This window comes from Balaenoptera ricei, chromosome 3 (assembly GCF_028023285.1).
Source record: "Balaenoptera ricei isolate mBalRic1 chromosome 3, mBalRic1.hap2, whole genome shotgun sequence".
Classification (NCBI taxonomy): Eukaryota; Metazoa; Chordata; class Mammalia; order Artiodactyla; family Balaenopteridae; genus Balaenoptera; species Balaenoptera ricei.
Window position 1 is genome coordinate 128,534,390 of NC_082641.1, and position 26,810 is coordinate 128,561,199.

At 48.2% G+C, this 26,810-nt stretch overlaps 2 protein-coding genes across 6 annotated transcripts in view; one reads left to right on the forward strand and one right to left on the reverse strand.

The window, feature by feature from the left end:
* Positions 1 to 26,810, forward strand: part of SLC36A1 (solute carrier family 36 member 1) — a 161,367-nt gene that overhangs the window by 51,981 nt on the left and 82,576 nt on the right. For 3 of the 5 annotated variants that reach the window (XM_059917538.1, XM_059917540.1, XM_059917539.1), the window contains one exon: positions 459 to 4,933. The exons of the other annotated variants lie outside the window; for them this stretch is intronic. In XM_059917538.1, coding sequence (XP_059773521.1) covers positions 459 to 730 — 272 coding nt within the window. In that variant the 3' untranslated portion in view covers positions 731 to 4,933. Of the gene's footprint in view, positions 1 to 458; positions 4,934 to 26,810 lie in introns of those variants that run through there. 5 annotated transcript variants of the gene reach the window in all.
* Positions 14,507 to 26,810, reverse strand: part of FAT2 (FAT atypical cadherin 2) — a 62,593-nt gene continuing 50,289 nt past the window's right edge. The window contains exons 20-23 of the mRNA XM_059917537.1: positions 22,733 to 23,174; positions 20,120 to 20,273; positions 17,534 to 17,991; positions 14,507 to 16,478 (exon numbers count right to left, since the gene is read on the reverse strand). Of these exons, the coding sequence (XP_059773520.1) occupies positions 15,940 to 16,478; positions 17,534 to 17,991; positions 20,120 to 20,273; positions 22,733 to 23,174 (1,593 nt within the window). The 3' untranslated portion in view covers positions 14,507 to 15,939. The remainder of the gene's footprint in view (positions 16,479 to 17,533; positions 17,992 to 20,119; positions 20,274 to 22,732; positions 23,175 to 26,810) is intronic.

Genomic DNA, 26,810 nt, shown 5'->3' on the forward strand with positions numbered 1-26,810 from the left:
AGAAGAAGGAGGGTGTTCTCCCCGCTTTGCTTCTTGTCATTCAAGTAGAGCGGTTTGTGTCGGAGGTACCCTCAGCGGTAAGAAGATGAGCAGTTGCTCAGAAAAGGTTCACCTCCTCTCCTGCTCTCCACTTGCTCTCCTTTGGTAGGACCGGGTGACCCTGGAATGTAATTTGGCTCCTTTTCCTCAGAAAGGTGGAAGTCAAGGACTGTGGCAGGCGAAGCTGGGAACTCTGGTTTCCAGTCCCAGTTCTGCCATCTTGCTGTGAGACCCGGGTCATGCCACATCTCCGGGCATCAGTTTTCTCATCTGTGGAATGAGAGATTGGACTGGACGATGTCTCAGCTTCCTTGGAGCTCTCCATACTATGAGAAGAACACTTGCTAAATTTGCTGAACAGTGAGGCGGTCTCTCTCAGCTCTGGGCAGTCATCAACAGGCGTGTCCTCTCTCCCACAGGCGTCTTGGCCATCCTCATCCCCCGCCTGGACCTGGTCATCTCCCTGGTGGGCTCCGTGAGCAGCAGTGCCCTGGCCCTCATCATCCCGCCCCTCCTGGAGATCGCCACCTACCACTCAGAGGGCATGAGCCCCGTCACCATCGTCAAGGACGCCCTGATCAGCCTCCTGGGCTTCGTGGGCTTTGTGGTGGGGACGTATGTGACCCTCTACGAGCTGATCCAGCCCAGCAGCACTCCCGTCTTCATCAACTCCACCAGTGCCTTTGTATAGCGGGCTGGGTGCGTTCCCTGCACCGGCCCACTCCACCCTGTATGTTCCCCAGCACCTGGCCCCAGAGCCTCAGGTAGGGTCCGGGCTCTGGGTAAAGGCAAGGTTGCCATCCACGTACCCTTAACTGGCACCTGGGTTCCCTGAGCCAGGTAGGGGTGAGGGCAAGGTAGAGGGTGGGCAGCAGATATGCAGGAGGTACCTCTAGGGGCAGTGCCATCTCTGTTCATTTGTACTTATTTTAACCCGGAACTTTTCAACTCTTTTCCCTGATCACGCCTCCTCCCTTACTGCCTGCCCTTCTCCTTCTGACCCACCTCATCCAAATTATTCCTGTTGCACAGCTCACTTTATTTAAAAATTTTAGTGTCTCTCACCTCATGTTTTCTCCTTGCCCGGGCCAGGCCTAGATGAAGTCAGTGGGAATGCCCTTCTTTATGCCCTTGCCAGGCCCATCTCTTATCTCTCTCCCAAATATTTTACCTCAATATTCTCCTACCTGTTCAAGTCTCCACCTCGTAGTGGAGCCTACCTAGTAGTTTAAAACCAGCTGCCCAAAGCTGGAGTTTTTAGCCTTCACTGTCTCTGGCGTGCTGTCATCCTCGGCGACACCTCCTCTTCTCCGGTTTCCTCGTGTGGGTCACGGTACTGTTATTATCTTAGTTGCTGGAACTCCTGGAAGGTATCAAGTGCTGCCAAAATTGAAAATATTTATCTTTTATTTAAAATCAGCCTTTGTTTTTAGACTCCGTCTCTGGATCTGGGACTATTGTGAATCGTTCCTTCTTCAGTAAACGCTTACTCAGCTTCTCCCGCTGAGGAGAAGCTTAGTGCAGGAGATGTCTGCTTAGACCCTCAGCACCCTTGGCCCAGGACCCCAGAGATTTTCATCAGGATCATCAGAGTGTGGACCTTTGTGGGGCACCATGGGCTTTGCCTCCCGTTGACCAGCCAGATTTCCTACTGAGAAGACATGTAGGACTCAGGAGATGTTTGCCGGTGCACAAGGCCGAGGGAAGGATGGCCACGTGGGGTGTTTCTCTCCATAGGAGCCTTAGAAAATGGCTGCTTTGTGCATTCAGGCCTGTTTCCCAGCCTCAGCCCCTGACAGACAAGCGGCATGGCAGCGTCCAGGAAGACACCCAGACTCTTGCCATGGACAAGAAGACGAGGCCAGTGTGCCCAGAGCGTGTGAAATTCAGTCCCTAGAGTTTGCAGCAGCTGGTCCGACACTACGAGTGGTGCTCAGTTGTTTACAATCCCCGGAGGATGAGGAGGATGGGCAGAAACAGTGCCCCGCCCCAAGCTGCCTCCAGGACCTGGACTTCTAAAGGAACCACTTGGTTGGGACTTCAGTCTCCTGTGTTCTAAACACTAATCGTGCCCTTGTCCCTCCCCGCCCCCGCATGCCTCCCTGGGTATCAGAAAAGAAACAGCCTCAGGGCTGACTCACCTCAAGGTCGGCCTTCAGGTTTGGGAACAAACTGCCAAGAAGGCAGAGGAAGGTCCCTTGCCTTGCTTTTGGCTGCCCCGTCTTCCCTCTTGGTGTGAGAGGTATTGCAGAAGGGTGTTCATTGACTCTCCATCTCTTGAGCTCTGTGTGTGTGTGTGTGTGTGTGTGTGTGTGTGTGTGTGCGCGCGCACTCCCCTGCATATATAACAGGGTTCTGCTGTCCTCCACCCCTGCTACCAGGCTCCTACCTGAAAGTGGGGAGAACAGCACCACTTTATCAGGGGTTTTGTTTTTGTATTTCACCAAAGCTCCTAGGGGCTGTGACTCGCCCTCACAGCCCCAGCTTTTTCTTTCTCTTCTGTTCCAAAGCCAGATTCTCTCATTGCAGTGACTCCTGACCTACCTAATAATTTATTCACTTAGGAAGATGCAGTCAGTGGTGATTTGGTCTCCCTTAGGAAAATGACACTTTCCCCCATCCTTTCTGCTCTTTGGTGGTCACTCACAGGTGCTTACATGACCAGGGTTCTAGCTGGAGGTGGCAGCAGCCCTGCCCGCTGAAGGCTTTCCCTGCCCTCGGGCTTTCTAAGTATCTTCTAGTACCAAAGTGTAACTTCAAGAACTGTCAGCTCCTGTTTGCAAGCCCCGGTTCCAGCAGTCTTTCCAGAGCGGTCCTGAGAGTTGTTTTCAGCGAGAAGGTGCAGGCCAGTAGAAGGGGATCAGATGTGTATCCCACCCACAGCTTCCACGGCAGAGGCTCTGGGCACTGCTAGAGGCAGTCCTCTCCAGGTGGGTCTTGAGACCCGGCCTGTGATGCTGGGACCTGAGGACCAGATGGCACAATACTGAGGTCCTCTGGCCCCAGGTCTCTTGCTTCAGGGCCCCTGCCCAGGGAAGGTGGTGCATAGGAGAGACAGGTCTAGCCTTGGGGCTTCGGGAAGCTAGTTTGGCCTGGCCTTCGTCCTGTTCAATTGCTTTCCCGTGCTTTTGCTGCTTTGACAGCCCGATTGCATGGCTGCTTCAGGAGACCTAGGCAAGGCGGACCCCATGGGGACCTTCCCGCTTGTGCAGTTGCACAGCAATGAGGTGTTGAGTAAAGGGTCGGCCAGAGGTCGTAGTGGCGGAAGCCCTTCCTCTTCTGGAAGCAGCCCGCGGGGCCAGCTCAGGGAAGCTTACTCCTCTGCTACCCACAGGGCTTCTCAGTCAGGGAGCCCTCCCTGCTTTCCTCCCAGTGCTCTCAGGGACCAGCTGCCCAGCCTCTTCCTGGGCCCTGCTTTAGTCTCTGGTGAGAAAGCCCCAGCATCAGTAAGAGACTGATCAGGGAGCAACAGAGCAAAGGCTTTCAGGAGTGTGAGACCACACCTGCCAGACCAAACCAAACCGTGGGGCTTTCGGGCCCAGTGCTGTTCGGCTCTGTGTCCTTCTCCAGTCTCCCCAGGGCAACCCCAGATTCCATCAGCCCAGAGGTAGCTTCTCAGAGCCCCTTGTTCTGTCCTGCAAATGCCACTATTGGGAGCAGGTTTCCAGCTCCCTGTAGGCAGTATACCTCTCCATAAATGTAGGTTCTTGCTGGGAACAGCATGACCTGGCATCTACTATTCACTTTCTCCTAGAAGTTGTACCATTCACCAGTGGCATTATTTATATTTATGTTGTGCTGTCGTCCAGCTGCTAGGAGCCCTTCATCTGCACAGACCCTGGCCAGAGATATGTGACTGTGTGGCAGTCACACAGTGACTAGAACCTGCTGCTTACACCCTCCTTCTCTGTCACTCACCTCTCCAGCCAAATTCACGGGCTGATGCTCACCATTCACTCTCTAGCCCCAGGCAAGCTGGTACATTAGGAAAACCTTTTCCCCCTCCCTGTTCTCCTGTCTCTCTTTTTTCTAAAATCTCTCCCTTCCTTAATTGTAGGACGTCATCTCTGTTTAATACTACATGTTCACCTCATGCTTTTTGGAAGTGCAGAATCTCAATTTATGTTTGTTTACAGCTCCCTCTATTCACTACTCACCACAAGGGGTCTGTATCAGTTTACTTCATGGCTGATTGGATGTTAAGGCGAGACCCGGCATCGGCCCCGGTCAGAACACAAAGCTGCTTTGTCACAGTGGAAATAAAAAATGCAGGTGGCATGACTTGGTGTACAGGAGTCGGCTCGAAGTCTGCCTTAGAATTAAATTTTTCAAAGTACGTTACACGTCTCCAAGGGGAAAAGAGAGTGGTTTTTCTTTGAAATCATGGTCAATACTTTTAGGCAGTCCTGCTGGTTGCAAGGCTGTTTGCTCTCACAGCATCTGCCTGTGGCATTTCTTCCCTGTCCTTGTACCACTGGGTCCTTTCCTGGCCAGGAGACATAAATGGTGCTGATCTAAGGTTGCCAGAGTTGCAGTGGGGAGTGAGGGTGAGGGTGCCTGTTGTCAGCTGTGTTTTTTTGTTTCAATCAAGGTGGTGCTGTAGAAGTGATTTTGTTTTACTGAACAATAAAATTATGTGGCTCTGTTGTAGAACATGTCAGTGGATGTGTGAATAAGAGGAATATGAAAAACTACTGTCCAGCAGGTCTTAATAACAAGACAGTCCTGTATATGTTATGTGCTTGCGTTGGAAGTGTGTTTTCCGCATGGTATGTATAGAGATGTGGAGCATGCTGGAGCTCGTGGAAGATCTTATTTTGGGTTCTGCACACGGATCATGTGTTAAACTTTTCCTTAATAAATGAATTTTATTTTTGATTTTTGAGAGGTTGCAGTCTGTGTCCTTGTTTTCACTTTTTTTTTTTTTTTGGTCACTCAGATCCCTTTACTAGATCTTATGTCAAAATGTTTCTGGTTTATGTCACAGAGCTCATCCAGGGGTGTAGTGGGAACAGCAGAACCATCTGTGGATGGAGACTCCCCAAGAAAGGGCGGTAGTTATTTTTCTGTTAGACAATCCTGCCCTTCCTAAGTGTGCTCCTGCTTCTCTCAAAAACTTGAGTAGGAATTCTCAGCCCCCTCTGTGTGTGTCAGATGACCCCCCAGGACAGGTGTGATGGTCAGTTTTAAGTGTCAAGGTGGTTGGGTGATTGTAGTGAATAACCCAGTTATTCAGTCAAACACTAACCTAGGTGTTGCCTTGAAGATGTTTTATAGATGTGGTTAATGTCCGCAGTCAGTTGCATTTAAATAAAAAGATTATCCTCAAAATGTGGGTGGGCTTTGTCCAATCAGCTAAAGGGCCTTAAGAGCAAAACTGAGGCTTCACTGAGAAAGAAGAAATTCTGCCTCAAGACTGCAGCATCGACTCCTGCCCGAGAGTTTCCAGCTGCTAGCTGGCCCTGTAAATTCTGAACTTGCCAGCCTGCACAATCACTGAAGTCCTTGAAATGTCTGTCTGCCTGTCTGTGTCTCTCTCTCTTTCTCTCTGTTTCCTCCTCTCTCTCTCCCCCCACCACCTCCTATATATATGTAAGTATGAATATCTCCATCTTACTGTTTCTGTTTCTCTGAAGAACCTGACTGATACAAGAGGTAACACCTACCTTGACAAGATAGATTTCAGGACGTGCAAGAGATGACTCCCTTTTTGTCACATTTAAGAGGAAAAACAAGGCCATCCAAGCTGCCCCTGAGATGATTTGAATACTGATCTTCATTGACTAACTAGATTAGACTTGTCTAAAAGCAGAGCCCTCAAGGAACACTGTTGAGGTGTAAAACTTTACTGACAGAGGAAGGTGGGGAAAGTATGATGCCTGTTTTCTACGATCAGTGTTACTACTGGAACTGGCGGTGGGTGGATAGGGGGGTCAAAGGCATTCAGTGACTGTTCCAGGACACCAGCCAGCAAGGGGCAGAGTTGGGATACGTATGCGAGCCCTGTGGTTGCAGAACCCAAGCCCTTCCCAAGGCAGTTGCTGCCTTGCCCTCTTTGTTGCAGCCTCAGGAGGGAGGGCCACCCTTAGGGACTATTGAGAGGGTTAGAGAGAATGTTATAAAGTACCTGGCATGAAGGGCTTATGAAACATTTTATGAAACATTAGCTGAATTGAAGAAAACCAAGGCTTAGAGAAAAGCAGTTTTACTTGTTTTTTTGGTTATGCATTCATTATAATCTTGTCTTGCTCACTGGCTTTGGGCAGAGCATTCAACCCTTCTTAGACTGTTCACCTCTTCATGGTTTTATTCCTGCTCATGTCTGTACATAATGCCATAATCCCCCCTTCCAGGTAACCAAGGCCCTCAAGGTAAGCCCACTGCACTTGCACGGACATAAATTGAGTGACAGGGACTGGATTTGGGTCCTAAGTCTAGCTAGGGCGTTTTGCCAAGTAGGCTGGCTTCCTCAGACCCAGCCCATTGCAGACATGTGCCAAGAAACTGTGTGTCTTCAACTGGTACCCTTTACTAGACCCTTGGCCTTTGGTCTCCCCCACCTCTTTTTTAAAAAATTGGGGTATAATTTACCTAAGTCACCTGTTTTTTAAGTGCACAATTTGATGAGTTTGGGCAAATGCATGCAGTCAGCCGACCACCATTTCAATGAAGATCAGAATGTTTACCACCCAAAGGTCCTTTGTGCCCCTCTGCAATCCCATCCCCATGCCACTTGGCCCTTGGAAACAACTGAACTGTCTGTAGTTTTGCCTTTTCTAGAATGTCATATAAATGGAACGTTAAGTATGGTCCTTTCTGTCTGACTTCTTTCACTTTGCATAATGCTTTTTATATTCACCTCTGTTGTGACATGTATCAGGAGTTTGTTTTTATTGCGGAATAATATTCTGTTGTGTGGCTGAACCACAGTTTGTTTATTTATTTACCAGTCGTTGGGCATTTGGGTCGCTTCCAGTTTGGGGTGTTATGAATAAAGCTTCTATAAATATTCATGTACAGATATTTGTGTGGACATATGTATTTATTACTCTTTGGTAAATACCTTGGAGCGGAATTGTGAGGTTGTATGGTTAAGTGTATACTAACTCTATAAGAAACTGGAAAATTGTTTTCCAAAGTGGATGTACCATTTTGGGTTCTTACCAACAAGTTGTGAAAGTTCCATTTGCTCCATATCCTCACCAATACTTCATATTGTGGTTTTTAAAATTTTACCCATCTTAATGGATACGTAGTAGTACCTCATTGTGATTTTAATTTGCATTTGCCTAATGACTACTGATGCTGTGCATCTTTTCCTGGGCTTATTTACCATTGGCCTTTTTTTGGAAAGAAAACCTTTTATTTATAGACAACATGATTGTCCATGTAGAAATGCAAAGTACAGAAATACAGAATAAAATTTACCGCTAGAGACAATTAGCTCATTCACAATGTTGTGCAGCCGTTACCACTAGCTAATTCCAGGATATCTTTATCACCCCAAATGACAACCATATACACATGAAACACTTCCTATTCCCCCCGGTTTTAAAATGTACCTGGGATTTGTTTTAATTAGGTATGGTAAGGCACACAGAAACAGATATGACTGTCACGAAGGATGAAGTTTTTATACTCACAGATCCATAGAAACAGGAGGCGGAGCCACCTGGGGAAGTGCCAGGGGTGATCCGGAGGCAGAAGAAGAGAGGGGGAAATGTGGGCAGGAGCCTTTATTGAGGTTTTTGTGGGAAAGGCAAGGCAGGGCAGGGTTAGCAAGCTGAGCAGACTTAGGGTTAGGTAGGTAAACACTTTGAGCAGCCTGGGCTGTAGAGGTGGTCCCTAGTTGTCCATAACTGGTCCTGGGGTGATTGAGGGCAGAGACTGTGTTCCAGACTGATTAAATGAGTTGGGTTGGGGTTTGCACTCAGGACTGATTGATTTGCATTTCAAAGGGATGTCCTCAGGCAAGCTGTTTGCTTTCTCCAGGAGTTAGCTGACTCTGGGAGGGGCAATCCCCCTCTGGGTCCACAAGGCCCCAAGATGTCAAAGCATCATAAAATACAGAAAATAGAAAACATGATTAATACACCCCCTCCTCCTAACCCTTGGCAACTACTAATCTGCTTTCTGTCTCTATGGATTTGTCTATTCTGGATATTTCATATAAATGGAACCATGCAATACGTGACCTTTTTTTCTGGCTTCTTTCATTTTGCGTAATGTTGTCAAGGTCCATGTTGTAGTATTTCATTCCCCAGCAGCAAGCACAGGGCTGTTTTCTGTTTCTTGGTTTTGTTACTCCGTGTAACCAGCATCTTGATCACCTCGTCTCCTCCTCCTTCACCTTCCTCTTCATCAAGCTGACCATTTTCCTTCTTTTCTTGGTTCCCAAGTTCCCTGATTCCTTGGTTCCCTGGTCCCCTGGTCTATCTTCTTTAGTAAGGTATTCATTCAAATAATTTTCCTCCTTTAAAATTTGGTTTTTAAAAAAATTAAGCTTTTTATTTTGAAGTAGTCATAGATTCACAGGAAGGTGCAGAGAAATAGGGAGATCCAGTGCACCTTTCACCCAGTCTCTCCCAGTGTTGACAGCTTGAAAACTATAGTACATTATCAAAACCAGGAAATTGACATTAGCACAATCCATAGAGCTCATTCTTGTTCCTCCAGTTATATATGCACTCGTTTGAGTGTGTGCATGTTCGTGTATGTGTGTTTGTGTAGCTCAAAGCAGTTTTATCACGTGTGGCTTCTTCTACCACAATCAAGATGCTTAACTGTACCATCACCACAAGACTCCTTCATGCTACCCCTTTACAGACACATCCATGCCCTGCACCTTCCCAACATCCCCTAACCCCTGGCAACCACTAATCTGTTTGTCCTTCATCTCTGTCATTGTTATTTCATGAATGTTCTATAAATGTAATTATACTCTATGTGTCCTTTTGAGTTTGGCTTCTTTCACTCAGCGTAATTTCCTTGAGGATCATTCATGTTGGTGCATGTATGAAGCGTTCATTCCTTTTCATTGCTGAGTAGTATTCCGTGGCATGGATGTACCACAGTTTATCCATTTACCCATTGAAGGAAATTTGCATAGCTTCCAGGTCTGGCTATTACAAATAAATCTGCTGTGAATACTCATGTACAAGTTTCTTTATGAAGATAAGTTTTTATTTCTCTGGGATGTTATGTCAGGAGTACAATTGCTGGGTTGTATGGCAAGCCCGTTTTTAGTGTTAAAAGTATTTTGCAAACCATTTTCCAGAGTGACTGTACCATTTTACATTTCTGTCAGCAATGTGTGAATGATCCAGTTTCTTTGCATTCTTGCCAGCATTTGGTTGGTGATGCTATTTTTTATTTTAGCCATTTATCAGATCTTGTAAATGTTTTGTTAGATTTATACCTAAGTATTTAATTTTCTTTGGAGCAATTGTAAATGGTAATGTGTTTTTTATTTCAGTTTCCACATGTTCATTGGTAGTATATAGAAATGAAATTTATTTTTGAGTGTTAAACCTGTCTTATGACCTTTCTGCACTCCCTTTGTAGTTCTATGAGTTTTTGGTTAAAATTCTTGGGATTTTCTGTGTAGATAGCACATGTTGTCTACAAATAGAAGTAGTTGTACTTCTTTTCTGATCTATATACCTTTTTTTTTTTTTTTTTTTGTCTTATTGCACTGGCTAGAACTTTCAGTACTGTGTTAAAAAAGAGTGGTTCCAGTGACATCCTAGCCTTGTCCCTGATCTTACAGGGAAAGCCTTCAGTCTTTCACCTTTCAATATGATGCCAACTGTAAGATTTTTATAGAAGTTCCCCTCTATTCCTGTACTGAGAGATTTTTCTTGAAAACACTGAATGGCTTAATTTTGTTGAATGCTTTTTCTGCGTCAATTGCTATAATCTTAAATTTTTTCTGTTTTCACTGGTCAATATGGTAGATTAAATGGATTCATCTTTGAATATTGAACCAGCCTAGCTTACCTAGAATAAATCCCACTTGGTCATGGAATATTTATATTATATATATATTATACATAATATATACATGAATTGTTTTTTGTTTTTCACTCACCCTGATATTTACTCTGACAAATGTAGGATCCAGAACGGTGCCTTTTTATAAATGAGCAAACCATATGCCGTAACTGCAATTCTTGGCCTACGTGTACTTTTGCCTCAGGCCAGGTTCCCAGCTGCTACCGTGTTACCTAAAGGCCACATATGTTTCCTTAGGACAGAGTTTCTCAGCCTTGATGTTATGTTCATTTTGGGCTGGATCGTTCTTTGCTGTGGGGACTGTCTTGTGCCCTGTAGGGTGATTAGCAGCATCCCTAGTCTACCCACTGGACGCCACTTGCACCCTGCCAGTTATGACAACCCAAAGTGTCTCTAGACATGGTCAAAGGTCCGTGTGTGTGTGTGTGTGTGTGTGTGTGTGTGTGTGTGTGTTGGGGCAGGGGCATGTTTGGAAATCACCACCCTCTCTATCAAGAACCACTGCCTTAGTACACTTAGCCCCTAACTACCCCAAGCTGGGGGGATGTCTTTTTGTCTTGGCTATGGAACAAAGGTGTGTGGTCATGGATACTACGAAAAGATCTGCCTCTTTAATAGCAGTGATAAAATATCTAACATCTTCTAAACATTGACTATGCCAACCGTGCTAAGCACTTTACCTATATTATTTTCTTCGGTGCTCAGATCCAGTGAGGGAAGGTGCTGGTAATATCCCCACTTTTCAGACTGAGGCATAGAAGGTTAAATGACTTGCCCAAGATAACACATTTTCTATTATCATTATTATTATTTTTGGCCACACCACACGGCATGCGGGATCTCAGTTCCCCGTCCAGGGATTGAACACACGCTCCCTGCGGTGGAAGCGCGGAGTCCTAACCACTGAACCTCCAGGGAAGTCCCCAAGATCACACATTTTCTAAATGGTGGACCCAGGTCTGTCTGACTCCAGACCTCATGTTTTTGCCCGTAGGATTCACTTCCCTGCTACCTGATTCTGTCACTCTTCCCCTCACATCCCTGGATGGACACAGTATATCTCCAGGCCCTGGTCTGGGCACCTAGCTCCTCCCACCTTCCGACCCCAGGATGCTTTCCCCGCCCTGTGCTCCACAGTCCCTCCACTCCCACCCATCAGAACTACCCAGCACTGCTGAAAAACTGACAACCTTCAGGCCTTCCTTTTGGGCTGTTTTCTTAGCCCAGCTGGCCCTTCTCCCTGAACTCAATCTGAAGCTCAACTTTAAGACCCCGCTCCAGTGGCTGCTGCTCTCTAGAACCTTCCCTGGCCGCTTCTGTCAGAATTTATGGCTTCCTTCTCAGTGACGCTGTAACACTGCTTCTCTGGTTAGCCTCCTCGCTACTGATGCTAGAGAGACGTGACTACTTGGCCACTTCCCCAGATCATGAGTTGATTGTGGTGTTGATCGGATTGGGCTGAGTGCCAGTCTGTGGGGCTAATCGTGTATCTGTAATTGGCTGGTTACTAAATTCAGTGTCATCTCCTTCAGGAGAGAATGGTGTCCCGGCCTGTGAGGAGTTGACATCACTCTATTTATTTTGAGTTTCCTGTCGATCTAACCAAGCACTTTCCTTGGTTGGACCTTGTAGGTCTGTTGAGGAATCATGAGAAAATTCTAAAGGCTTGTCATTCCCCAGCCCTGTCCTTGAGAATGATCCTGCTCTTCTTTCGGTGCCGCAGCCTGTGCCTCTCCTCAAGGTGGAGCTGGCAGAGTCACCGAGAACTCCCAAAGCCTGTCCTCAGATGCTGCAGCATGGGCTGTTTTTCTTCACCTGGGCCCTGTGTCTTCGCAGGCAGGCATTTCACCCATTCATGGTGTGGCACCAGGAGGACGGGGCAGCTGTTCTCTACGGAACCAGCGTGGGCCCTGGGCAAGTCACTCCATATCTTAAAACTTTACATACTGTATCTTTTTTCCCCCTCTATCTTATAGAATCTCCATAATCTTCAGTCCACATGAGAGTGGTTTGGCTCTGTCTGCCCTTCTTCCACCCCCAGATACTCACTTTTTGTGGCTCTACCCCCAAGACCTGACGTGTGTCCCTCCAGAGCACTGCTCTGATTCCTGGAAGATGTATCTACCTTCTCCATAAGGCCTTGAGAAACTCCGTGTGATGGTGCAGCAGTGCAGGCTGTCCATCCGAGGAGCTGCCTCACAATTCCCTTGCCATTGGTCCTGGTGGATTACAGGTGCCCCTGGTGGATTACGGCTGCCCTTCCCCGTGGGACATGGTTGTGAGCCCTCGCCGCCCCCCCCCAGCCCCGCCCCCTTCCTAGCTTCTCTCCTCTAGCAATGCCCAAGGTTACCGTGTTGCTCTTAAGGCCCAGCCTCAGAACTGGATGCAGGATTACAAGGGTGGTCTGGAGTTGAGCCTTGGGGTTGAGCAGACATTCCAGCTGTTAACACCACTTAGAATTATAGTGACGTTCTTGGCCTCTGAACTCAGTTGGATCCTTGGACTAGTTTCTGCTGTTCTTCAGTCTTCTGATATCCTGTATTTATAACTGGTTTCATGAACCCAAATGTAAGGTATAGTTCTGGAGTCCGGCAGCCCTGGATTGAATCCTGACCCTGTCACTCATGAACTGGGTGACTTCACTTTGAGTCACTACTGTAAGTTACAAGCCACTTAATTTCTGGATGCCCCCTGTTCCTTCATCTGTAAAACAGAGATGACAGTACTTACATGATGGGTTTTTGGTGAGGATTAAATGAGATAAGACATGCCAAGTGCGTGCACAGCACCTGTCATATAGCAAGTGCCAGTAGTGGTGGTGAGGATGATTATGATGAACTGTGTTTCCACCTGGGTCAAGTCAGGAGGCCGAGGTCTGGGTCTCTGCCTTTCTCTGCCACTGTCATGCTGTGTCAGACTCAGGACATTTGGAATCAGAACCCCAGTGCCTTGAGATGCAAGGATTTCCCTGAAAACCTTCTCATCTGCGGCTCTGCTTCTTGGTCCCAGAGAGCCCTCTAGTGGCTGATCCGTGAAGGTGCAGGCTCAGGAGGACAAAGGGAAGGAGGGGCCAGGTGGGGAGAGAGGTGGGCTGGGTGGAGAGAGGCTCCCCATCCAGGAGAAGAGCATGTGGTATTTTAGGGAGATGCCAAGGCTGGTGTCCGACCTGAATGTGGTCTCACTGCTGTGAAGTTCTACCTGTGGAACTTCGCACAAACCCCTTCTCCTCTGCAGGCCTCAGGGTGAGGAACATTGAGAACAAAGATGCACAAGATCCGTGTTTCCCAGAGATGATTTAGAGGGCCTTAGACAGTCATTTGGAAAACCAGAATGTTTATGTAACTTCATGTGCGCTACAAAAAATAGGAATTTTCAGATCTTTTCTTTTATGGATATTATCCTTTTAAGGTGAATAAAAACATTTTTTAAAATCTAAATACACTAAAAAAAATTAAGTAAATAATAGTACAGGTGTTATTCTATCAGGACAAAAATCATAAAAGTGGTAAGCAAAGCAACAGAAATTTGGGCGACACTGGACTAGATTATTTGTGATTTCCCGCACAGTTCTGATAAGTTAATCCTATTTGTATGCTACCCAGTATTGTTCCCTAGCATAATGGTCACCAGTTATTGTTTATGCTGCTATAAGCTCTTTGAACTTATCCCTGAGAATAGAGATATTATTTACTCTTCATTTTACTGAGCAGTGAGAGGCCCGGTCATATCTGCCTGAGACCACGTTAGTGTGTAGCACAGCAGGTTTGGAACCGAGCCCATCGGACCCCAGAGCCACGGTCTGCTGTGGTGCCTCCCATGGACGTGCCTTCTCTGCCCACCTGCACTGGGAGCCTGTCGGCAGCGACTGGACTGTCCAGTCTTGGTGTTGTAGCCTCAAGGCCCGCACGGACCAGGTTGCCTGGTGACATTCATGTCCAGCTGGGCTTCGGGGCGAGCTGTGGAGCAGCGCCACAGGCTGACTCTGGGCATCAGTTGGCTGGCCTCCCAAGACCTGCGATATTGTCCCCTCTCCCTGACCAGTGCGATGTGTTGCCAAGGGTGCTGGCCGGGGGTGGGGTGGGGTGGCGGTCAGCAGTCCTGAAGTCTTGTCCAGGGCCTTTCATTCACCTGCTGCTTAGCAGACGTGTCCACTAACTATGCACAGTTGTATCCGAACTAGAGGCCTTTTTTCCAAATAGTGTCCTGGGCCCTTCTCCCAGAGGTTCTGATTTTGTATGTGTGGGCCTCAGAGATCTGTATTTTGGCCATTTTGCAAGGTTTGAGAATCATGGTGCTTAATGACCTCTGGGGTCCCTTCCAGCCCCCAAATCCCACGAACCTCAGCTTGGAAGGGCCTGTAGACCTTTGTGACCTTCCCCTGACCAAACAGCCTAAGTGACACGGAAAATAACAGTAAAAAAGATATTTTATTGTTAAAAAAAAAAACAACAACCACAAATGACCAATGAAACCAGGCATCCCATCACTCACGCCCACAGTCGCCCGCACAGCCATGAAACATGCACACAAACACCCTGTCACCCACACAGCTCCCTCTTGCTGGAGGCAGCAGCCCTGTGGGTGAGAGTGGCTCTTGCTCTTCCTTTAGACTTTTGTCTCCAGAAGCAACACACATGAAAAGACAGTGGACCGGAGACAGGGATTGGCAGGCGAGGGAGTGGCAAGGCCACCAGAAGTCTCTGGTCCCTACCACTCCTGGCTACATATGTTCTGCACATGTGTACACATGTACTATACATGAGCACCCACACGTGCAGACACGTGCCCACAATGACCCTCCATGCATAGGGTTGAGTCGCTGCAGGTAACACTTGGATTGGCAGGCCTCTGAAACAGAGGGGCAGGAAAGGACACTCCTGATGTCCGGCTCCCTGCTTCTCCACCCTTCCCTGCATAGGAGTTCTGACTTCCTTGTGTCTAGGGAAGAAAAATCCCTTTGGGGCAACACATCCAGACAGCAAGGTTGAAAAGTGCCTAAGAATTTTTTTAAAAATGAAGAATGATGTCCTTCTTGCCTTTGCCCAAAGTGCTTGCGAAACTTGGGCTGACGAACCCAGAGTTCCATGAGGTCTGAATTCTTTAACAAAGACGTTTCAGGGGCTGCACAGATCCTGGCAGGCCCTGGCTGGTAGAAAGTCAGGCTTTACGTCAGACTTAAAGAGGAGGCTCAAGGTGCTTGGAATTAGATTAGAGGAGTGGGACCCCCAGGAGACTGAGGCCAAGTGATGCTCCTCGGGAACCCTTGTCGCCATGGTTCACTGTCTTATGCCCGGTGCCTAGCTCGGTGCCTGACGTGGAGCAGACTCTGCAGCGAGCATGTGAGCGAGGCAGGCAGGGCGCACAAGTGACATGTGGTAGCTGCTCCCCTGCTGCTCACCTCTCAGCCCCTAGTAGGACACCCTGTTGCCCTGCAGGGTCGGTGACCTTGGACCTCCTCTCTCAGCAGGTGTGGTGCTTGCCTGTGAGGCATGATCCCACCTCAGCCTGCAGAGTGCAGCAACGGGCAGGTCTAAGAACGTGCCAGACAGGCCCGTTCAGGCCCTGACTCCCTGGGGACTGTCAGGGAGCCGCACACTGCCTCTTACCCATCCCAGGAGTCAGTTTTTCCTGGGGTTTCCAGGGTAACGGCTCTGTGCACACCCTTTCTGCTGGGGGCCCTAGTCCTGTTTCTGGAGCTGTACCCTCAGCTTCCCTTCATCCTCAGGGACTAGCTGGGGGTCTGGAAGAGCACATTTCAAGATGTGGCAGCCCGGACTGGGTATGGGGGCTTCCCTCCCACTTTCCCAGCCACGCTCAACTCGCTCCCCGCCAGACAGGGGAAGGCGCCAAGTCCTCGGCCTCCCCCTTGCCTCCGTCTGAGGACAGCTAGAACATGACCTCCTCGCAGCTCCCATAATCACTCTCCACCATGTCAGAGCCCTCATAGCTGGGGGGGGCCGGGGGCTGGCCCCGGCCCGTGGGATGCCCGCCCCCCACCTCGCAGTCGGCGTAAGAGGGCCCGGCCCGGCTGAGGCGCATGCTCACCCCCTTGCAGCCCCCTTCTGCCCGGCAGGGCCCTGGCCCTCCCGCTCCCTGCTGGAACTGCGAGTGGTAGTAGCTGATAGCTGTGTACTCGTTGAGACAGGGGGCCAGCAGGTGCTCCCGGGGACTGGGGGGCCGTGGGGGGATCAGATCTTCCAGGTTCTGGTTGCTGTAACAGGGTGGGAGGGGTGCTCGCTTGTTTCCCATCTCCAGTGGGAAGGGGAAGCCCCCGTAGAGGCCAGTGGGGTCCGGCATCACAGCTGGGTTCCGGTGGCAGCGAGGCGATGGCGGCAGAGGGCCGGGGGTCCCTTCGGAGTGGGGGTATTCCCAGCGTTCCTTCCTGGAGTAAGTTGGGGGCCAGACTGTGGCTCCACCTGGGTACACTGAAAGGGAACAGCAAGATAGGGTGAGCTCTGAGTTTCCCTGGTGAAAGTTCTAGCTGGCCTTAGAGCTGCTCTGCATGACTTAGCATGTGGTAGAGATGGGCCGAGGAGTCGGTGGGTATGTGGCCCGTCTGTGTGTGTTGTCTCTGGCAGCTTAGATTAATATCTAGAATCCAGTGGGGCCAAGTTCAAAGCCAGAGGTTTAACTCAAAGCCAGCCCATCTTGTAAATTTGTGCCGCTGATCCAAGGGTCAGTGAATAAGGGAAGAATCTGAATGGCTCCGTGCGTCCCACCCCCATTCCTGGAGACAGCAGCTCTGTCCCAAGTCCTACTGGTGAGTTTTGTCTCCTTAATTGAAGGAAACAAACACATATTTTGGACTAGGAGGTGTGATGGCATCTATCACAGAGGGTGATTAAATGAGATGTGGCTTGGAAGGTTGGAGATCAGGCATCCTTGGTCCTACCTCTGTCCCTGCTACTGAATAGTTGGGTGAGTTAGAATAAGTCACTGTGTCTTTATGGGTCCCAAGTACCCTACTGGCAGAAAGAGCAAATACTTGTTTTGACTATTACTGAATAAGCCAGAAAATATAAAGTGCTTTACAAATTCACCTCCTTTTGAGCCAAAGATGAGAGGGGGTGAAGGTCCCTCCTCTGGGTCAGCCAGGTCTGGCCCAAGGCTGCTGTACCTCTAGACTGGGCGACCGGAAGCTTGGACGACTGCCTCTCTTTCCCTTTCCAGAAACGCATAAATATACAGAAGCCCCCTTTTCACCTCAGGGATCCTACCCACCCCATCCAGGGTCTACAGGTTTCTGCCATGGACATCAATCCTGTGGAATGTCTTGGAATTTAGAGGAGTAGATCATGGTACAGTGGAATGAGGCCCAGACTCTGAGTCCAGAGGCCTGGGATCTGGTCCAGCCCACTAGTGCCCTGTGACCTTGACCACATCCCTTCATGGGCTGGATGGTGGCTCAGATAAGGGAGTGTTTCAGTCTATTACCCTGTTCCATCAATCCCAGAGGCTAAAGGCCTGTGGCTGTACTGACCCATCTCCTCGCCTGACCAGGTCCTCTTAATGATGGCCTCATTGTCAGAGTGGGAAGAGACCACCACTGGCGGAAGCCTGGGAGGCACGCTGCAGACCATTGGCCGTTGCTTAGAGCTGGGTCCAAAAGTGACGAGTTCATTTGGAGCTGAGGTCTTGCTGGGCTCCACTTGGTTCAGGTTGTTGCAGATGCTTGTGCTCAGGGGGTTGAGCTCAATGGCAGGTGTGGCTTGGGTGTCAACACCAACACTCCTGGCCAGGAGGTCTGGGTCTTCCATGGCCACGGGCTTGTGGGACTTGCAACGGCGGCAGTAGAAGAGAAGCCCAGCAGAGACTATGACGATGACCAGTAGGACCACTATGATGATCAGAATCTCCTGCTGTCCCCAGTCCCCCCTTTTGATCTCAGGAGTGACAAGACAGTGTCCTTCTGAGCAGCCCCTTGATTCCATTTCACACCTGCAGACACAGAGAAGTAGTCAGGGGACTGAGTCACTATACTGCCCTTTCCATGTCCCCTCTTAAAAGATGTATGGGATAAAAACCCCTGCACTCAAGCCTGCCTCTCCAATTTCCCACCAAAAAAAAAAAAAAAAAGTAATTATCACACATATCAACACATCAACTTCAGTTTCACATCATCCTCTACCAGTGAGGCATGAGACTCAGCAATACCCTTGTTCATGACCATTTGAATCTAGGCTCTGGGCAAGTCCATTATGTTCCACCCGTGAGATCTAGGCATTGGATACACTGCCTACAACTGAGGTCAAATTTCCAATCATATACTGCGGTAGAGGCAGCCGGCAACCTAGCTGTCCTTCGGGTCAGGGTCCCAGATACAAGTCAGCAGTCACCCAGCAATGGCAACCAGGCGCCAGTGTTCCCTCTGTCCCTCACCAGGAGGTTGCGGGAACCCAGCATGGCTCCACACAGACCTTACATGGGACACCTTTCTCAGAGAGAACACCTAGAACCATATGACCTCTCAGGTCACCTTCAGCTTGGCTTTCATTGGTGTGAGGCTCCTAGGAGACTTCTATAGTCAGCTTTACCTACTTTTTTTTTTTTTTAATAGAACTTTATTGGAGTATAATTTCTTCACAGTACTGTGTTAGTTTCTGTGGCACAACAAAGTGAATCAGCCATATGCTTATACATGTCCCCATATCCTCTCCCTCTTGAGCCTCCCTCCCGTCCTCCCTAGCCCACCCCTCTAGGTCATCGCAAAGCACCCAGCTGATCTCCCTGTGCTATGCTGTTGCTTCCCACCAGCCAACTATTTTACATTCGGTAGTGTATATTTGTTGATGCTACTCTCATTTTGCCCCGGCTTCGCCCTCCCACTCCATGTCTTCAAATCCATTTTCTATGTCTACCTCTTTGTTCCTGCCCTGCAACTAGGTTCATCAGTACCATTTTTTTTTTTTTTTTGGTTCCATATATATGCATTAGCATACTTTTGAGGGACATTGGGAAGGGCTCCCTCCATCCCACGTGAGTGGAAGACAATTTTTCCGTGGACCGGTGTGGGGAGGGGATGGTTCAGGCAGTAATGTGAACGATGGGGAGCGATCGGGAGCAGCAGATGAAGCTTCGCTCACTCACTCGCCACTAACCCCCTGCTGTGTGGCCCGGTTCCTAACAGGCCTCGGACCGGTCCTTGGCCGAGTGTTGGGGACCCCTGCCCTAACCCATCTACTGGATGGAGAGAATCCCCTGCTGCAGAGTGAGGCGCACAGTGGGGCTGGAAATGCCAGGTGCTGAGAGAAAGGACTTGGATCTTAAACACAAGGGGGAGCCTTGGACAAGCCCTTTCCTTCTCTGGGCCTCAGTTTCCTCATCTGTAAATTGGGTGGATGGACTATATCATTGGATCTCTTATGCACCCACTGACAGCAAGGGGGTCCCTTGGGAGCTTGTTATAAATAGAATCCTTGGCCTCCTTCCTTGGAGATTCCAGTTTAGTTGGTCCAGGAATCTGTATTTTTCACAAGTCTCCCTCATGATTTTTAAAGGTTTCCAAGTTGGGGAGCCATAAAATGAGAGAATTGCCAAAGCCTCTTTACATCTAGGATTCTAGGGATGATTCTCCTTCCCTTACAACCCCCCCAGGCCAGCATAATACAAGGCACAGGTAGCTAGTGGTGGGGTTTGAGACCCACAGCAGTGCCTGTATCAAGTGGAATCATTACCCCCAGGCCGCTTTCTGGAAAGTCATGGTCCAGAGCAAGAGAATAAGAACTTTAGCTACTTTCAGACTTCAGCAAAGATCAGAACTGCCCGAGGATCTGGTAGGAAGTGCAGATTCCTTGGCCCCAGCCTAGTGAGTCCAACTCAGTAGGTTCAGAATAGGGCTTGGGAAATCTGTCTTTTTAAAGAGCACCTCCCCTTCCAGGGTATTCTGATGCAGGTGGTGGGAGGGAGAAACCTTGACACGTGGAAAAGGCCAAGAAGCCAGGTAACCAGAGCACTCAGCCCCTGGCTGCCCATTGGCCTCTCTAGGGGTCAGAGTGCAGAGGTCATCCCCCAGTGGTGCCACACTCAGGGAGAGGAAGCAATGGCAGGGGACCTCTCCTGTGCTTACCTGTCTCCCATGTAGGGGTGAGGGCAGATACAGGGGGCTTCTTCGGGGGAAGAGATGCAAGTTCCACCTTCCAGGCAGGGCATCGAAGTGCAATTCTCCTTCCTTTGTTCACAGTGCCTCCCGGAGAACTGTGAGGGGCACGTGCAGACGTAGCCTGGGGAGAAGGGCAGGGCCATGAGAGAGCACGCTGGTCCAGTAGCCCCAGGGGACAGCTCCTCCAGGATGGAGGGGGACCTCGTGTGTTTGCAGATCCCATTGTTCACACTTAGTTATTGAGTGCCTCTCTGTGCCACATGCACCATGGTAGGCACTGGTGCCCTGCTGGACAAGAAGATTGGATCCCTGCCCTCAGACAACTTACAGACCACAGAGAATAGGCATCTAAAGGATAATAATGGGTATCGTCATCCTAGACAACACTATTTATTGTAATAGTTGTTCTAAGAATCTTCATGTATTAGCTCATTTGATCCTCCCGACAGCCCTGAGATTGGTTACTGATATTGTCCTCATCAGGGACAGGTACAAGTTGATGGCAGGTCAGGAAATGAGGCTCAGGGAATGCATGACATTTGCTCAAGGTCACACAGCAAGCAAATGGCAATTTGGGGGTTCAAACTGAGACAGTTATAGATAACATCAGTATATTAGTAATTATCATAAAAATTAGTTTTATTGAAGGGAAGCGTTGGGGGAAGGAGTTAGCCTAAACTAGGCACCAGGGGAGGTTTCCTGGAGGAGGTGATATTTTAGTTGAGACCTGAAGGATGAGTAAAAATTAGCCAGGCAAAAAGATAGAGGGGCAAAGATGAAGATGTTTCAGGCAGAGGAGAACGTGTGCAAAGGTTTGGAGGAGAGGGTGTGGCATGTCACCAGGGTGGACCAGCAGGTGGGAGGGGCCAGGGCATAGGAGCCACAGGCAGGAATTAGGAATTGGGACTCCATCTGAACAGCAAGGGGAAGCCACTGCAAGATTCCAAGCAAGAAAGCGCTGTGCTCATATCTACATTGTATAAAGATGTCTCTGGTGCCCTGCTGGAAGATGCTAGTGGAGGGAGAGAAGCAGGAGAGCAGGGAGGTGGCTGGTGCAGAAGAAAAGAAGAGAGGTGATGGGGGCTGGGGTCAGACCAATGGCGGTGGGGACGCAGAAGTGATGGACTCCTTGGGTATCTTAGGTAGAAATGACAGTATTATTTGTCAGGCAAAGATTAGAAAATGGGAGAATGCCAAGTGTTGACAGAGATGTAGGTGCCTAGGAATCCCACACACTTGCTGCTGGAAGTACAGACTGCTGCGGCCATGCTGGACAGCAGTCTGACCCGATTTAGTCAAAGTAACTATTTGCATATTCTGGGTATGTGAATTCCATCTCCGGGTGGTGCGTATGTATGTGTGTATGTGTGAAAAGTTCTCACATAGGTTTGTAAGATGACGTGGGAGGATGTTCAGTGCAGCATTGTTGATGGGGGTGGGATGTCCATTGCTGGGAGAGTCAAGAGGGGAAAGGTAAGCGCATGCACACCTTGAAGTATTGAGCCGCAATTAAAAGCAACGAATAAGAATTACTCATGGCAGCGTGGATGGAAAAGTGTAAAACATGATATACCAGTTATATAAGTTAGAAATTGAAGCATGTGACAAACAGTTCTTACATTTTGGAAGAACTCATTTTAAAACTTTAAATGTTTGCCTATGGGTTTGAGGAAGGGAGAAGGCAGTGGAGTATAAAGGGCAATAAGAAAGAGAAACTGGGCTTCCCTGGTGGCGCAGTGGTTAAGAGTCCGCCTGCCAATGCAGGGGACACGGGTTAGAATCCTGGTCCCGGAGGATCCCGCATGCCGCGGAGCAACTAAGCCCGTGCGTCACAACTACTGAGCCTGCGTTCTAGAGCCCGCGAACCACAACTACTGAGGCCTGCACACCTAGACCCTCTGCTCCGCAACAAGAGAAGCCACCACAATGAGAAGCCCGTGCACTGCAACGAGGAGTAGCCCCCACTTGTCACAACTAGAGAAAGCCCGCACACAGCAACGAAGACCCAACGCAGCCAAAAATAAAATAAATAAAATTAATAAATTTTTTTAATAAAAGAGAGAGAGAGAGAAACTTAGCGCGCACCAGTGATGACACTGAGATGTGTGATGACTTCAGCCTTCTACATCAGAGGTCCCCATTTGTACACTTCCCCCATCCAAAAAATAAAGGAGAAAGAAAGATAGCTCTTGTTGAGGGAGAAAGAAGACTCCTGGCCTCCCCTGGTGTAAACCTAGCAGATCCCAACTCGTTACTCACCAGACAGTAAGGGGAAGAGGGGGATATTTCCACTGAGATCTGCACCCTGAGCATGCCTCTCGCTTAACAGCCCTGTGACCCTGGGTGAGTTCCTTTACCTCTCTGGGTATCCCTTACGTAGCCCAGTGGTTTCCTGAGCTGTAAAATGGAGCTTTAATGGCTCTCTTCCCCGCTCCCCCCCACCTCGCTCCCTCCCTCATGGGACTGTGGTGGAGGAATCTGCTTGGTAAACTCTACGGTGATACACGATTGCTAGTTCAACCTGGCAGGGTCCTCTGTAGAGCCTCCTGGGATAAGCCTCAGGGTCAGCCCTAGCCTTACCTGCCCCGCGGGTCTGTGAGCACTTCCCACCGTTGAGACACGGGTTCTGGCTGCACTGGTCACTGTGGAGGCAACACTGGGTGAGGGCCCGCCTCTCCAGCATGCCCGCCACCTTCTTGCCATGGGCCAGCAGCTCCAGCGCCTCTCCGTTGATCATGACAGCATCCAGGCAGCCTTCGAAGCCCTGGGAGACATTTGGGAAAGAATGCAAGAGGACGAGGCCACCCAGAAAGAGGTCCCTTTCAGGCCTCAGACTCCAGCAGTTCTCTGGGAGCGCAAGGGAGGTGTTGGCTACACTGTCAACCGACAGGTGAACGGAAGTGTCTGTCTCCTCCACCAGAACTGAGTGCCACTCTTGGTCATTCACACGAGACCGGGAGGAAAGGTTTCTGTAGAAGCCACCTGGGCAGTGGTATTCCAGCTGGAGCACTCCATCGACCAGCTGTAAAGAAAATCCAAATGGCCATCAGCAAAGCCAAGAAATATTTATAAAAATCCCTGCTCAGAAGCTGCCAGTGCAAAGAATGTTAGTTTATTTTCACAGGTAGGAGGGGTAGTGTTTGGTGATTTTCAAGGCTGTTTTAGACATTGTATTTATAGAGTGTAGAAACCCTCAAAGTGCTCTTCTATGGTCTCATTTGGCCTTCGCCGCTCTCCATGGGATGGCCTGGGCAGGGATGATATCTCCATTTCAGAGATGAGGAAACTGAGGCCCAGAGATGCCTTGCTGATCAAGACCCTGTCTTTTGGATTCTTCACAGGCCTCTCCAGTATTCTATACTCCTCCGCCTTCAGGGATACCAGAAATCTCCCTCTCACCCCAACTCCCTTACTCAACAGTTCAACAGTTCTTGAAGTGGGTCTCTAAGATGATTTCAGGGCATCTACAAGGTGAAACTGTTTTCATAATAATCCAAGACATTATTTGCCTCTTCTACTCTGATTCTGTCACAAATATACAGTGGTGATCTCTAGACATACGCCATCACAACAGATAAAGGCAGAAGTAGGTACGAGCCAGCTAGCTTCTATTAAGCCAGATGCAAGAGAAATTTGCAAAAATGTAAAACAATGCCACTCTTTTTTTAATATGGAAAATGGAACAATTTTTCCTAAAAATATGGAAACATGTAATGGGTTTATGTTAACATGTAATGGGTTTCTTGTTATTTTAAAACTTCTCGGTTTTAATTTCTAATAATGAAAATGCCAATAGCTATTACCCACATAAACAAAACTTCCCGATGATCCTCGATTATTTTTAAGAGTACAAAAAGTCCCAAAATCAAAAAGTCTGAGAATCACTGGGTTAGAACATTTTAGTTCCCCTCACCCTCAAGAAGTGGGACTACTTGTGGCCAAATAGTTTTCCTGTCACTCTGGGTTAGGTAGTGCTTTCTCTGGGTGAAATGTGAAGATCTAACCCAGTGTTTTCCAGAAGTTGGACATTTGTACACCATCTTCCTGATTTTTGCCCTGGTTGAATTCTACCTATACCTTTATTTCCTTAAAAAGAAAACAGTATTATTACAGTAAATAGAAAACCAATATAACTTGCCATTAAGAAAAGACAATGACAAAAATAAGTACAACTTATACAAAACATTGTCATTAAATCACTCCTTTCACTTACCTAGGACCACAGATCTGTTGATCCCTCCATCTTTTCACTGTCTCTCCCCTCTGTAATGTCCTCATTCCTCTCCTTACCAATCTTAAATTCCATAACCAAATTCCTGTCCCTGTTTTACTTGGTAGAACTCACTTGGCAAATACACAAATCCGGTAAAATCCAACTCTCCCTCTATATATAAGTATCACGGAGCTGAACATGGCTGGAGAAAAACACACAGCTTTTGCTTATTGGTCTCCCTTTAATTTCATGACCATGAGTCTCAAATGAACCCTTCATGCTACCCAATGATCGTACTATCTTGCTTAGTCCCCTCACTCTCTCAGATGACTATTTTCACAACTTCTCTCTCCTCAGACCCTTAATGCCTCTCTCCCCATCCTCGCTCTCAGCAATCAGATGGAAACTTCCAGGCACTCTCACCATCATATCTGTCCACGTTGTCCAAAGCCAATCTCTCCATTCATGCACTAGATCCCACCCCACCCCCCTTACCTCCTAAAGGACAAGATGGCACTGACTCTCCTTTCTCCTTCCTACATCTTTGTTCACTCTCTACTGGATCATCCCAGTCATCATACAAACATGCTGTTATTGTTCTAATCTTTAAAAAAAAAAAAGTTTTCTTGAACCCACTTTTCCTGCCAGATAGCACTTTCTTTCTTTGCTTTCCCTTTGCAGCAAAATTCTACCCCCACCCACCGTGACACTGAAACCACTGGTGTCAGGGCACTCAGCGTCCTTTGTGTTGCCAAATTCAATGATTGATATCACTTCCCATCTTACTTGACCTCTCAGCAGCATATTACGCAGCTGATCACTGCTTCCTTCTTGATACACATCCCTCATATGGCTTCCCAGATACAATGCTCTCTTGGTTTTTCTCCAACATCACTGGTTGTATCTTTTCATTCTCCTTTATTGGATCCTCCTCTTCCCCAACCTCTCAGTGTTGGGAGTATCTCAGGGATAAATCCTTAGTCTACTCTCTTTTCAGTCTACACTCTTTGGTGATCTCCCCAGTCTCATGGCTTTGAATACTATGTATATGTGGAAGAATCCCAGATCTTCATCTCCAGCCCAGACCTTTCTCGCTAGATTTTGTTTGTCCAGCTCCACTAGTAGGTCTAATAGTCATCTCAAGCTCATATGTCCAAAACGGAACTCCTGGTCATCCCCCTTCCTCAACCTGCTCCACCTGTATCCTTGCCCGGGTCTGTTGGCAGCAACTCCATTCCTTCAGGTTGCTCAGGTCAATATCTTACTCCTTGCTTTCTTTCCCAGCCCTCATTCAGTTCATCAGGAAGTCCTGTTGACCTTACCTTCAAAATCTCTCCAGAATCTGAACTCTTTTTCCCAGTTCCACTGTCATTCCCCTGATCTAAACTGCCATCAGCTCTCACCAGAATTACTGCCTTTTGGCTGGGTCTTTCCACTTCCATCCTTGTTCCTCTAAAATCTATTCTCAACACAGTAGCCATGAGGACCCTTTTTGCATATGTCACACCATGTTAATTCTCTGCTCAAAACCTTCTAATGCCCCCCACTTTGCTCAGAATAAAACTCAAAGCCCTTAAATAGCCTTTGAGACCTTTATAGATATGACCCCATCCTATTACATCTCTGACCTCAACTCCTGCTACTACTGTCCCCTTGTCACTTCACTCAAGTCATATTGACGTCTGAGCTATTCCTTAAACATGCCAAGCAATATCCTGCCAATGACTATACCCTCTACCTAGAATGCTGTTCCCCCAGAAGTCTACGTGGCTAACTACCTCACCCCCTTCAAATTATTGTTCAATTATCACCTCAATGAAGCCTTCCCTAACCACCTTATTTAAAATTGCAACTTCCCACAAAAGGGCAGAATGCAAGCATGATCTCCTCCACTCTGGCTTGGTAGACAACATAGCAGTTAGAGGCTCGTCTTCATTGAGGGAGAAAAGCAGCTATAATACAGAATGTACCAGGCACCTTCAAGATGGTGGAGGAGTAAGACGTAGAGATCACCTTCCTCCCCACAAATACATCAAAACTACATCTATATGTGGAACAACTCCTACAGAACACCTACTGAACACTGGCAGAAGACCTCAGTTTCTTCATCTATAGGACAAGGATGATGACAGTCACCACCTTACAAGGCTCTTTCGAGGACTAAATGCTATAACACAGGCAATAAGGTGTCTGGCACAACAAGGGCTCAGTACTTTCTTATGACCACTCTAAAAGGATGAGTCCCATTTTCATAGATGAATAAATCGAGATGTAGTGAGATTGAGGCTCTGGCCCAAAGGACCGAGTGCCTGAGCAGGGATTCGAAAATGGGAGCTCAGCCATGCACATGTGCTGGTCACAGGCACCTGACATGAACAACTGGCTCTCTTCAGTATATTTCCCTATAGCATTTTAATTTATTACAATAAGTATCTGTCATTTTTA